General features: G+C 42.0%; 1 protein-coding gene across 12 annotated transcripts in view; it reads right to left on the bottom strand.

Annotated features, from left to right (window-relative positions):
• The window catches only part of LOC106583006 (rap1 GTPase-activating protein 1), a 153695-nt gene that overhangs the window by 5437 nt on the left and 134422 nt on the right, over positions 1 to 13836 (bottom strand). For 9 of the 12 annotated variants that reach the window (XR_006761434.1, XM_045705841.1, XM_045705842.1 and 6 more), the window contains 14 exons: positions 13774 to 13812; positions 13415 to 13600; positions 12943 to 13046; positions 10921 to 10999; positions 10729 to 10782; positions 10269 to 10352; positions 9910 to 10010; positions 9426 to 9555; positions 5817 to 5972; positions 5505 to 5576; positions 5322 to 5408; positions 4905 to 5045; positions 3734 to 3853; positions 1416 to 1525 (listed from right to left, as the gene is read on the bottom strand). Coding sequence is in view for 11 of the 12 variants with exons in the window: in XM_045705841.1 (XP_045561797.1) it covers positions 1416 to 1525; positions 3734 to 3853; positions 4905 to 5045; positions 5322 to 5408; positions 5505 to 5576; positions 5817 to 5972; positions 9426 to 9555; positions 9910 to 10010; positions 10269 to 10352; positions 10729 to 10782; positions 10921 to 10999; positions 12943 to 13046; positions 13415 to 13600; positions 13774 to 13812 (1463 nt within the window). In the remaining variant the exon portion in view is untranslated. The remainder of the gene's footprint in view (positions 1 to 1415; positions 1526 to 3733; positions 3854 to 4904; positions 5046 to 5321; positions 5409 to 5504; positions 5577 to 5816; positions 5973 to 9425; positions 9556 to 9909; positions 10011 to 10268; positions 10353 to 10728; positions 10783 to 10920; positions 11000 to 12942; positions 13047 to 13414; positions 13601 to 13773; positions 13813 to 13836) is intronic. The other 3 variants (XM_045705840.1, XM_045705844.1, XM_014166723.2) reach the window with 1 other exon arrangement.

Below are 13836 nucleotides of genomic sequence, written 5' to 3'. Positions count from 1 at the left end.
TGGAGTAAGATGATGGCAAGGATATTCAACTAGTAGGCATGAACCACCAGAATATTGATATTCATTAGATGTTTCTTGAAGATTGGGTGATTTTGAGAAATTAATTGTTATAACAAGAACATTTTCAAACACCCAGCACTTGGGAAACATACTCAGTGGTGGCCAACCCTCCTGGAGAGCAAGCAGGATTTTCTTCCAGTCCTATTTTAAAGAGATAGTCCACCCAAATTATAAAATGCTTGTGTCCTTACCTTGAAAGCAGTCTATGGACAAGGAGACTGTAATCTATGATTTGGTTACCTTCTGCCATCATCCATTAATATAACACAATATCTGTGCAGAGCCTTGGTGTAGTGGTAACACTCCCTGGCACATGTTGCATATAACTTTCTAGCTGATAACAGGGATCAATCCAACTTTCCCACTGTTTCTAGCATTTGCCTGTCTCCCTATTTCATTTCATTTCTATCTGATTGAAGTGTCAAACCACCTAAAAAATACCCCCCCCAAAAAATATTAGCATACTTTAAAATGTATCCCCCAAAATCTTAAAGTAACAAAGTGGTCGAATTTTGAGTGTTCATTTAATGGTCAAAGCATCCTGAATACACCTGACCTGTGGTTTTTATTTTGTTATTTTCCACTCTGGTCATAAACCTAAGCCATGTCAATATATATAGAATTGCAGGAAATGAGCTAGAAAACAGAACAATTTTCATAGTCCCCTTTCTAGGGATTGTGCCAGGGGTCAATGAAATTCACACAACAAATCTCACTCCAAGATTTCTTCAAAAGTTGGCAGCCCTGTATCTTTGAATGCCTCATCTCTCTCTTTACCGCGTTGTCTCCCATCTCTTGAGGCATAAAACCGTGCCAAGGTGCGGACAAACCCACTAGTTTGTAACCATCATACCATTGGCAAAAAAAAAACACTAGGCAATCTGATGTCGTACGTTTTGGGAGGTACTTTAGACAGAAATAAAAGTAAGGAGGTTGTTGGGGATGATAGGTAGGCGTATAATACGAATGTTTTGCAACCTAAACGTTGCGTGTTTGAATCATCTCAGGGACAACTTTAGCATCTTAGCTAATTATAAAATCTAGCTAAACACAACCATAGCATTTTGCAACTACTTAGCATGTTAGCTAATCCTACCCTAACATGAACCTATCCCTAACCTTAACCTATCCCTAACTCTAATCTAACCGGCTATCTAACGTTAGCCACTAATGCTAACGCAACTGAGACACTTCTGTAAAATGCAACCACGTAACAGCTGACAGCCATTTAGAGTGACTTGTGGTATTGGCCTGCACTTCTGATATGTTTAATTTCTCCATCTCTTTCTATCCATTTTCTCTGACACTCCCCATTTTCCTCTTTCATCTCCAGGTAGCCCAAGCCCTCCTCTCACCTCCTCTCCTGCACCTCCTGGATGTTCTCGATACCGATGGCGCTGCTCCGTCGGGTGCCGAAAGGCCCAGACTTCTTCCTGGTGGGGCTCTTTCCAGGAATGATCAGAGACTGGGGAGTAGTGGATAGGTTAGTCAGCCACAGTACTATATTCCTGTAGCATGACTTATAGTAAAACATGGAGGCTATAGTACACTGTCTAAGATATTACTTGGTCTGTTTTACAGCCAGTGAAAACGTGAATTCCATTCAAATATGAGTGAAAGGCATTTGTTAAATGTCATTGAGAGTCTGCACAATGACTCAAATGCCTTCAGTATATGATACTTGCTATCTACAACACATGATAAACGTTATGGGGGGACTAAAATGAAGTGACAGCGGCTTGTTGGTGAAAGACACTTTGAGATAGTCCATCACTTCATCATGAGTGAAAGAGAGGAATTGATACACGGAGTAAGGTAATAAACCAGTAAGTATTCTCACAAACCAAAACCCTTTTTGTGATGGATACTCTTCATAAACTCTTTATTACCTAAATGATAGCTTTATTATAACCCAGTGGTTTTACCCCACACTTGAGATGTTGAAAATGATTGCTTCATAAATGGATCTAAAAATATTGGTTTAGGCAGAAAGCAACAGTAATTGAGTTATGCAAAGAGACAGATAACCAGACAAATAAGCAAAGAAAACAGCAGAGAAACAGTGAATTAGAAGGGAGAATTATACATGAACCTCTTCTATTGTTCCTATCCCTATGGCACTGCCGCGACGTCCATGATACCTACTGGGACTTTTCCCTGGGACAAGTAATGACTGAATCACACAGGGCAGTAGAAAGCAGAGAAAGAGAAAGAGGGATACATAGAAAGAGATTGAGAGTTGCAGAGAAACGAAGTCACCATGAGATTTCATGCAGCAGGTAGCATTGGAACAGCAAGGTGCAAATTAGAACATGAGCTCACAGTATACCATAGGACAGAGAAGACAGGCGACATATTGAGCACACGTTGAAAGGCCATTCATATTGAAAGCTCGACTAGAGTCCGAGACCACAGAGTGGCATAACGTACTGTATTTGGTAGAGCTGGGATGATAAACCAAAAAGTATCGACACCGACCATACCGACAGCTTATCGTGGATATTTTGCAGATATTGTTCACTACGATAAGTAGCCTTTACTAAAGAAGTGTGATGTTTAAAATGAAATCAGTTTGCTAATATGGCCGATCGTTAATGGAACAACATTCAAAGTACTATTTTTAAGGGAAACATTGTGGTGCACAATGCTATAAACTTATCCTTCAATTTATCGTTATCGTGATCATTTAGTCAATTTATCTTGATTATGGCTTTTCAAAATAAAATATGACAGATAGAGAGAGATACAGGAGGGTCTGTCACAATCCAAAGAGTTAGTATGTGAAAGGGCAGATTTACTTTGGCGAACTAATTGAAAAACAGCAGCTGTTTCTTTGGATTGCCAGTCAGAGTATTCTGCAACGGTGTGTGTCACAAAGTGGAAATAGGTGCATTCATACAGGAGACTGTGTACTAACTTCTCGTCTTCACAACTGGCCGCCCGGCACAGCTCCATACCAGATAGGCTTCATGCAGCGACAATGCTAGGCTGCATAAAGAGGCTACAGCAGCACATGCAACACTCATGCCAGCAAGGTAACAAGGGAGGGACTCTGGGTAGTCAGACAGCTCAACTCATCTCTTCTCAACTGGCTCTCAGGTTGTCAGAGAAAGCAAATCTGGATTCAAAATGTTATGAGAGTCTGAGTCAAAAGCCCACTAAGTCTGTAAAAGGGCAGAAAGGGTATTTGGGATCATTCACATAAGAAAAACTTTAAAAAAGGTGCACTAGTGCCTACTTTTACACCTCAACAGATCTGTGAACTGGGTTTCACAATATGACAATTAATATGGTTTAAGATTGAGCATGACTGTATAACATTATCATGATATGAAAATGACAATCATTACTGTGAAATGAACAGTGGTTCATTTAAAAATGCCATGAAAAAAGTAATGGAAAATGGCAAACTATGGAGGTGACGGATATGAGGGTTAAGGCGGGGGGCACATATATGAAACAGTGTGTTAAATAAAGTGTTTGAGCACAGGTAGGATAGACAAGGAAGGGAGGAGTAAGGCGTTTGCTACAGACGGTCTAGGCCAATCCCACAGGGCTGAGAGGATAGGGTATGAATGTATTGGGTGTTGTTAGGGGAGGGTCAGTGTTTACTACAGGGGAGTCAGTAGTTAGGCCCACGTGGGCCTCTGGTAAAACCAAAAGGGTTACTTACTATCCCTGGGGTTTTGGGGGTCTCGGTAAAGCTGCTGCTGAGACTAGTGGAGACAGTGTGTGGCTTCTTGTTACTGAGGCCCATGGCATCCATAGACTGGCTTCTGCTGCGGATCACCCGCTACATAGTACAGAGAGAGACGAGGAGACACGGTCGGTGAGTGTGTATGGACCCTAACCCTCGCCTTAACCACACTAACCCTGATTCTAATGATAACCAGTGATGGAGATCATGCAGGACCATATTTGAACACTTGGGGGCAGTGTAGATATGTGAGAGGGATAGAGAGGCCAAAAGAGAGAAGATGTCTATTAGTGTAAGACAATTCCAGAGCTTCACACTGACAGGAAAGTGTAAAATAAGTCTGAGGTCTGAGAGTGGGTGTTCAGAGGAGAGTGATATAATCCTTCAATGTCTTGCAGGTGCTCAGTAGACTCATCCATGAATGATGTGGGGTGGCAGGCAGCCTAGTGGTTAGAGCCTTGGGCCAGTAACCGAAAGGTTGCTAGATTGAATCCCCGAGCTGACAAGGTAAAAATCTGTCGTTCTGCCCCTGAACAAGGCAGTTAACCCACTGTTCCTAGGCCGTCATTGTAAATAAGAATTTGTTTTTAACTGACTTGCCTTGTTAAATAAAAAATAAAATGTGCGGCGCTGGATAGACAGCGAGAGAGAAAATAGAGAGAGAGAAAAGAGGGAGAGAGACAGACAAGACAGAGCCAGAGAGGAAAAGAGCATAGTGGCACATGGGTTGCCATGCGAGCAGCGTCATCAGCTCGCTAATGAGAGTCCATTACAGTGTTCTTCAGAGACACATAATCACAGCTCCTCCACTGCCATGGCACACTGTCCTGCCCACACTCCACGCTCAGCCACCCTAATGGTCATTGATGAAGGACATAGAGTCAGAGTGCAAGATGCACATTGACAGGGATGCTCCCAACTCCCTGATCCTCGCCTGGTCACATGACACTAAAAGTGGAATGTGATACGGTAACAGCTAATTATGGAATCTTCAACAGCAACAGGGCACTGCCAGAGAGCACTTCCTTTTCTGTGCATTATTTTTCATGTTTGAATACCCAGAATCCCTTCCAGGAAATAATATTCAACCTCTCTCATGCATGTCATGTGCCCGATTAAGCTTGCACCTCGTATAGTGGAGGGTTACCTTAAAGGACTCAAAGAAGCCCCCCCCCCCTCCACCCCCATTCTCCAGTTTGTCCTCGTCCCCTCCCAGGCCCATCATGGACTGGCTGTTGATGTGTAGCTCCTCATACAGCGTCTCCAACAGGGCCGACCGTGTGCGCTCCTGACAACAACACACATTACGCCAGTCAGAACTATAGAAATCAATCGTATGTAAACACTTGTGCAACACACACACAAACACACACACACACACACACACACACACACACACACACACACGTGTAATGAGTATGTAAACCGACACGATCCAGTCATTCATCATCACATACAGCATCTACAAACACACAGACAGACATCATAGTAAAGTGGCGCAGCGAGAGCAGCGTGACTCCGCCCCCACACTGCACAGCATGCCGTGGCACGCTCGTGCTCTCACCTCCAGCTTGGCAAACTTCTCAGCCTTGTAACAGGCGTACTCCGCATTTATCAGCTTAGTGAACAGGAACTCATGGAACTCATGTCCCTAGAGAGGAAGGGGAGGAGGAAGGGCTACATGAATATGTTGTCCCTCTCATGGGCTCACCTAGTTTATGTATTACTTAGATTCATGACTTCTCACCTTTTTAAAGATGGCTGGGTCCGGTAGAGCGGGTCCGAAGAAAGGCACATCGTCTCTAGCTGTCACAGACACCTGGAGGGGTAGAAGAGAGGTGAAATGTATCCAAATGACAACAGCCCATTATGCTACCACTAAATCATATAATACTGGCTAGCCCCTAAAAACCTTTATGAGGAAGATAATGGGCACTCAGTTACTGATTGATTTCTAGTAAGGAATATGTAGGTTGCCTTGGGCCAAATCTTTATGTATTGAAATAGCAGGCTTGAGCAGGGTTATAGACTATGAGGAGTGTCCCTGGGCTTATAGTACCTTGTACGTGACGTTGTCTGAGCAGGCATTCTCCACCTGCACCACCACATAGGCATGCAGGAAGTTGGAGGCTATCATGTCTGGCACAAAGGGCGTGTTTTCCTCCTGAAACAAGATGGCCACGATGTCGTTGCCTATGTGCCTTTTCCTCTGCAGCTGCAAACACAACAGCACAAACAACAGTGTCACCATGAAGGACATAAACTTTACCACTGCATTAAGGTCAGCCAAGAACACCTAGATTAATTAAACAGGTAAAAACTCCAGTAAATGCATAGTACAGAAACAATTTGTGCTTACTAATTGTAAGTATGAAGCATCTCTCTAAAAGCAGTTTTCAAGTAACAGTTGCGGTCATGTGATGCATATTGAAAGGCATAGGGCAGCCTATAGCCCATTCAGTGAGTGGAGACTAAAAAAGGGACAGCCCAGTGAGCACCGTTTTGATTTCAATGTCCACAGACGTCCCTTCAAATCTGAACCGGACCAAATCTGAACAAATCATAGATGTCTAGGTTTCAGAAGTTTGGACAGTCAGTACACCACAGTACAGAACAGTTCAGTACAATACAGTAAATTAGAGTATAGTTCAGTACAGCAGAGTACAGTAATGTACAGTAAAGTAGAGTAGAGTATTTATACTTCAGTACAGTACAATACAGAGGAGTACAGTACAGAAGAGCACAGTAAAGTACAGTATAATTTACTATATTGTACTTTACTGTACTTTAGTGATTACCAACATTTCGGTTATTTTAAACGACTAATCGACCGACGTCGGATTAATTATTTGAATTCCATTTCGTTCTGTTTTTTTCTATGAGCTCAATGCGCGCATTGCGTAGTTTCTCTAGAGGTAAATCAGATCAAGCTTGAACTGTGCCATGTAGTAGGGAGTTGGAGATTCCAACAGGCACATATTCTACATAGTTTAGTGCAGAAAATGTGGTAATTAACTTCAATGACCATAATCCATTGCACGCCTACTTGTCCGGTCTGTATGTTTCTTTTAAGCCTGCTACGTTAGTGTGGGGCAGACATGGAGAGGGAGCGAAGAGACAGAAGAATGTGTGATCGAGAGGGATAGAGAGCAGTTGCTTCACAAGGTATCTCTACCTGAAAATACATTATCTAAGTGATTGATAGTTGGTATTCAGCAGTCATAAAAGTATGCCTTATTTACTTTGACGAACTACTAAAATTGTGATTTAGAGGAGCTCTATAGAGGAGATAATGACTTGGAATGAAATAATAAATTCATCAAATAAAATAAATGTAATATAAACAACAATTGAACATTTTTATTAAAGTAATGTGAATAAATTATGCTTAATAAGTGATAAGCAGTAATGGGAGGTCACTACCATCATGGGACTTTTATGAATTGTTTTATTCTGTGTTGTTACAGTATTCAACCCACATAATGCATAGTACATTTAATGTTGAAAAAAATTATCGAAACCAAAATCGAAATCTGTGATAATTTTCCGAAATTGAACCGACCTTAAAAAGTAGTAATCGCTCAGCACTACTGTCTCTTACTGTACTGTTCTCTGATGTACTGTACTCTACTGAACTAAACTCTCCTGTATTGAAATAAACTCTACTGTGTTCTGCTGTACTGTGCGGTACTGTGCTGTCCAAACTTGTGACACATAGACTTCTGGTCCGGACCGACCAAAATTGGTCTTGTTTGGGAGTGGAGCTCATTACAATAATAAGAAAAAATGGAAAATACATATTTTCAACTTCTGTAAAATACGTATTTTCAACTTCTGTAAAATATGTATTTTCAAATTTAATTCAGAACCGAAAATTAACCTAATTTCAATGTCTGGAAAACCTAATCAAATCAAATTTGATTTGTCACATGCGCCAAATACAACAGGCCTTACCGTGAAATAGACCTTACTGTGAAAATGCTTACTTACAAACCCTTAACAAACAATGCAGTTCAAGAAATAGAGTTAAGATAATATTTACTAAATAAACTAAAGTAAAAAATTTAATGAAAAGTAACACAATAAAATAACAATAACGAGGCTATAGGTTAGTCGAGGTAATTTGTACAAGTATATAGGGGTAAAGTGATTATGCATAGATAATAAACAGCGAGTAGCAGTAGTGTAAAAACAAAGTGGGGGGGTCAATGTAAATAGTCCAGGTGGCCATTTGATTAATTGTTCAGCAGTCTTATGGCTTGGCGGTAGAAGCTGTTAAGGAGCCTTTTGGACCTAGACTTGGCGCTCTGGTACCACTTGCCGTATGGTAGCAGAGAGAACAGTCTATGACTTGGGTCACTAGGGTGACTGGAATCTATGACCATTTTTTTGGGCCTCTTTTCAACTTCATTTTGGTCACTGGGAGATCATATTTCCCTGCACTGTGATTATAGGCCTCTACAGCTTAGCACTTGCTCTCTAACATGTGTTGACTCACTGATCAGTCACCAGTTTGACATGTTATTCTGCACACCACTGTGAACATTGGGGAGTTATTCATGACACCTGTTGATTAATGACATTCACTGCAGAGCAAAGCTCTGCCATAAAATAGCACAGAGCATACTGATAGTATGCATGAAACAGTAAGGCAAATATTTATTTTTAGGGCTTTAGCTGCTGAATTGCTTTATAGTCCTGTGTTTTACACATGAGAACAATCAACCATCTGTTTCAAGCTCTAAAGAAATAAGGAAGATGTTGTTGTTATTATCATAAAGGCTATATATCTATTCAATAATCACGCACGCACGCACACACACACACACACACACACACACACACACACACACACACACACACACACACACACACACACACACACACACACACACACACACACAGGGGCCAGTAGGTACCAGATGGTACCAGATGGTACCAGAACAGCCACTATGCATGAGGGCAGATGGACAACAAGAGAGTGAGAGCTGTCATGTATAACCATGGTGAAACACAGACACTCAATAATGATCTCAACACAAGCTCAACACCAAGTAAACCTCCACTTTGGACTGCTAGTTGTTTTCCTTCCTCTTCCTCTCAACACATTGTGTCTGTTCATCTTTTCATCTTTGGTGTCACACTGAATCTCTGCTCGTCTTTGCCTACAAGGCTATCTTCTGTGTGCCCACATGGCTCAGCTCTGTTGCTCATTCGTCTGCTGAGAATATGGACTCTCCTTGGGATGACTCTCCCAGGGGGGCAGGTGAGGTAGCTAAAATCACTCACAACAGCAGGATAAAGCATTAAGCCACCAGACTGTCATCAAATTGGAAACTACATGTTGCTCATGCCTAGCTACTCCACATCCATCTTCACGGAAGTAACAACTTGTCATGAAAAATAGCCCCTTCAGGTCAAAGCAGACAGGGTCACTGAGGACACCAACATGAGAAAAGAACAACAGTGAAAAAGCATAATAGTGTTTGTTCATGGTGGCTAGTCCCTCTGGCAAAAAATATTTTCCACAGATTTTACAAACCGGTACTTATTACCCAGTGATGTTAATCAATAGAAATTAAGTAGATATAATATACAGCCAGTCTACAGCTACTGACAGACATAATGACAGACAGGATAGGGCCTGTGAGTTGACTGAGACAGTTACCTGCTGGGTGTCTCCCTCTGTGTATGGCAGCTTGGTGGACACGTGGAACATGATCTCCTTGTTGTGAAAGTTAGTGTAGACTGACTCTGTTCCTGTCTGGCCATGGGTGACGTCCAGTCCCCCTCGGAATCTGCAGAGCCAGAGCGTGAACCAGACTGTTACAGCGGCAGCACAGGTAGTCTCAGTCTTAGTGCAACCAGACAGCCCATCCACACCACTCTGTCTCATCCATCATGCAGTGAATGCGAAGGGCATTTATTCCCTTCCACTCAATCATAATGTCAGTATCACTAAGAATATTATATTGCTCTAAATTGAGAGAATAAGAGCAGAACTACGGTAATAAACATAGATGTATTATCTCCATGGCTGAAAGACTGCAGTGTCATCACCCAGGGAGTCATGTCAAAGTAAATTCTAATCAATAAGAGACATGACCAGTCTATCATCTGCCATGCCAATGTCTTTCTAAGCCCACTCTTACCCTTTAAAGTCATGGAGCTCAATCTTGTCGCCCAGAAACTCCAAGAACTCCACAAAAGCAGGACTCTCGTCGCTGTTCCCAAAGAGCTCCTCCTCAGTGGTCTGCAGAGAGAAATACAAGGCCGTGAAGAGGAAGTAAGACATCTGAACTCAACAGTTCCACAGGAGGAAGCACAATAAATCCTCTTAGTTTTGGGAGGGAGAAGCTCAGACACCTATACTCTATTAAAAGTGGCCAAGCTGTCATGCAATGATGAGTAGCACAGTCATAATAACACTCCAAACTCAGGAACCCATCAACTGTTATACAGTATATATGACTTTATATGATTTTACTACCACAGGCTATATACCACTCACCTGGCCAAACTTCTGATAAATGACTCCAAACTTGAAGTTGTTGCTGATGACATGCTCATCAAAGGTGACAACGAGCCTTGAGGCCTGTAAAATGATAGTACATTCAGCAGAGTCAAGGTGAAGGTGACTACCTATTAGAAAAAAGGGTTCCCTCTGTGGAAAGGGTTCCACATGGAACCAAAAAGAGTTCTACCTGGAACCAAAAGGGTTCTACAAAGGGGTTATCCTATGGGGACAGCCGAAGAACCCTTTTAGGTTCTAGATACTGTAGCACCCTTTCTTTTTCTAATAGTGTAGCATCAATGTAGAGCAGTGATGGGGGGGACATAAATAGATGAGAAATACAACATTAATACAGCAATAAATGCTCCTTGCTGGACCATAATATTACTGTATAATAAAAAAGTAATAAAATAGTTTGCTACTCCATTGTACATTTCACGATGAATACAGAGCCTACCTTCGGGTAGAGGACTGGGTAAAATCTGTCCACGTTTACCTCTTCAAACACCAGCTGCAAAATAAAAATGTACTTTCAATTTTTCCTCCTGCCATTGCAACTTTATACAATAACTTTTGTTTCAACTCCACATCTAGGAAGTCCCTTTCCAACCATTGTCCACAACATGTCCTCTGGGCTCTGTCCGCCTACCTTGGCCATCTGGACCACGTTGGGGAACTCAGTCAGGCAGGAGATAGGAATCACATCATGGTGGGTTTTTAATTTGGTCCTAAAAGACAAAATGTTGGAACAGTCACATAGATATTCACCATTCTGTTTCTAGAGAGGGGATTCTATTTGTTTTCCATGGCAAGACCCTTCAACACTTTGGTGCCATTTCAAATGTGTTTCCTTCCCATTTTGTTGACATCCCTGCTGACGCAAATGTGATGCAGAACTATTGTAGAGAATCTTCCCTTGGATGCTGTGGAGACACAATGGTGATTTGCATAGCCTGCCTTGCCACAACCAACTATGAGCAACACAAACTGTTCAGACCGGCACTGTACAAAATTATTCAGGTGGTTAGTAAATTATTCTTGAAAATATCATTATTTTGACATAAAAACATTTACTTGAATAAAATGAGTACTTTACTCTTCACTTGTTCAACCAACCTAAAAAAAATGATTTCAACATAAGATAAATGCATAATATAAACAAATATTTGTGTGTAAAAACAACTACAAGGGAAATTGTGTTTAACTTACTCAGTTTTCATAATATTTCCTTTCATCTTAGGAATTTTAAGTTCTTCCAACAACTTGCCATGTGGCTCTGTTTTCAGAGCATTGTGGGTCATTTTGTTTTGTTCAACTTTACGATACTTTTACACAATGTTGTATGCATGTTTGAAGAATGAAAAGCACATTTCTATATTAGTGTCAAACAATTTGATATGCTTTGAGGTGTAATGGATCATGATGAACGGATATCAAAACCGTTGGGGAAACTGACAATCAATGATGAGACCAGCCATTCGCACCATTAGTAACATCATGAGAGCCACTTTTAACAGAGGCAATACATCAAGCTACAAAGCTTTCAGCTTTACCTCCAATTAGTGTTAGTGGAATGAGCACTGCGCTCAACAATTCCTGGATACAAATGTAAAGTGATTAAATATGTAAAGCCATGTTTAACACTAAGACACGATCAATAAAAGTAACTCATCAGAAATATTAAGTAGATCCAATGTACAAAATCAGTTCTAGATTTGATAAAATTAAGTTGATCTTCACCATTTTTTATGCTGGACTTAATATATTAGTGTTTGTGAAACACCATACCTGCAAACTGAGCACACTAACTAACACAACTACTCTCAGTCACACACCACCTGCAAACTCAGGCCACATTGGAATAGAGAGCCCCGTCTCAATATTTTCTGTCTTCATGGGTCATTTCTCAGTATAGCCCTTGAGCCAACTCAGTAAATGTTGGTATTTGACGTAACTGAGGTCGTGACTGTACCAGAAGCATGGAAACTGCCCAGCTGATCATTAGACAGCAGGTGGGCCACCCGCTCGCCAGCTTCTTTCTTCCATCAAGCGGGAGGGGGAAAAACAGCCACTACTGCTGGAGTGTTCTCTCAAGGGTCGTAAAATTCATTCACAGCTTTCATGGAGCGTTGAGTGCTGCCTCCCGCCTTGCTACTTTATCATTAGTGTTATAACGGGGAGGAGTTGAGAATTTCAGTGGCCTGTGTTTAAGGCTAGAGTGCTAACTCTGAGCTAAATTAACCTCTCTCTGACCACATAGTGGACCTCGATGGGGATGGAAATGTGGACAGGACTGCTTAGAGGCTGAAGCAGACCGATGCCCTCTCCTCTGCTCTGGGTCAGGTGTTATTGAGCACTTCATGGTGGTCAAGCGCCTGCAGTCCATTATTGACTATACTGTCCAGGAACAGTATTTGTACTGAGGAGGCCACAAAGAAAGAGAGAGAGAGAGAGAGAGAGAGAGAGAGAGAGAGAGAGAGAGAGAGAGAGAGAGAGAGAGAGAGAGAGAGAGAGAGAGAGAGAGAGAGAGAGGCACATGGGGAGAGAAATAAAGAGAGTGCTGGAGACAGAAGAGAATGGGGGAGAACGCCAGTGAACAATAGAGAAAAGAAACAGGAGAGGAGATAATGTGTAGAAGGAGGTGGCAGGGGAGAGATAAAGATAATTGTACCTTAGCAGCAAGCGGAGGTGCTCCTGGTCCCCGATGACGTCATACTTCATGGAGAAGACCAGGTGGCCCAGGGCAGTGTCCATGGAGTAGTAGTTAAAGTGTTCCTATAGAGACATTACCAGGAGATCCCCTCAGATAACAACTCATCCATGCCTCAGGCACTTGTTCATTAATTCTCTGACTGGCCTAGTTCCCCTCAGCTCCACTGCTCAAACAGACAGAAGGTCCTCCTGCTAACCTAACAGTGGTAAATACAGAAAATACTTTCATTTGTTAGAAACACAGTCTCCCCCCAGGAGAATGACTGGATGTAGGCTCACCCTGTGATGTAAGCAACCCGATGGAATCTGAGCTAGCAAAAAACATACTTCCTTCTATTTCCATTTCAGTTTCAATCTATTCCAATGTCAGCTGGAATAAATACTCCAGAAAAACATGGGGAGCAGAATGCTGCCTATAAGACTATGCTCACCTTGCCCATGAACTGTTTCCTGTAGATCTTGGCAATGCTATTGGTCTCCAGCTTGATGTGGGAGGCAGCACATGGCTGCTGCTCAGGCCCAGGTGTGGCACTGGATTTGTGATTGGTCCCCTCGATCCAGTAGCCTCCAAACTGAGGCAGCAGGATAAGGGGGAAGGGGCTCCTACGACCCAGGACCTGATATCAACCACGATGACACAGGTTAATGGTTACATGAAAACAAACACAATACGTGGAATTAAATTCAACAGCAGATAAAGGGTTACCACACTGTGGGTTCACACAGAATGTTTATGACGAATCACAAAGCTCTATATGCGAGACAGATTTCAGTTTCAGATTGTTTGTACCTCGTGAACGCTGGGGTAAGGGATATAGTCCTCCTCTGTCTGCAGAGAAAATCACATGTCATA

This window comes from Salmo salar, chromosome ssa22 (assembly GCF_905237065.1).
Source record: "Salmo salar chromosome ssa22, Ssal_v3.1, whole genome shotgun sequence".
Lineage (NCBI taxonomy): Eukaryota > Metazoa > Chordata > Actinopteri > Salmoniformes > Salmonidae > Salmo > Salmo salar.
This window is presented reverse-complemented; position numbering and strand designations above follow the sequence as displayed.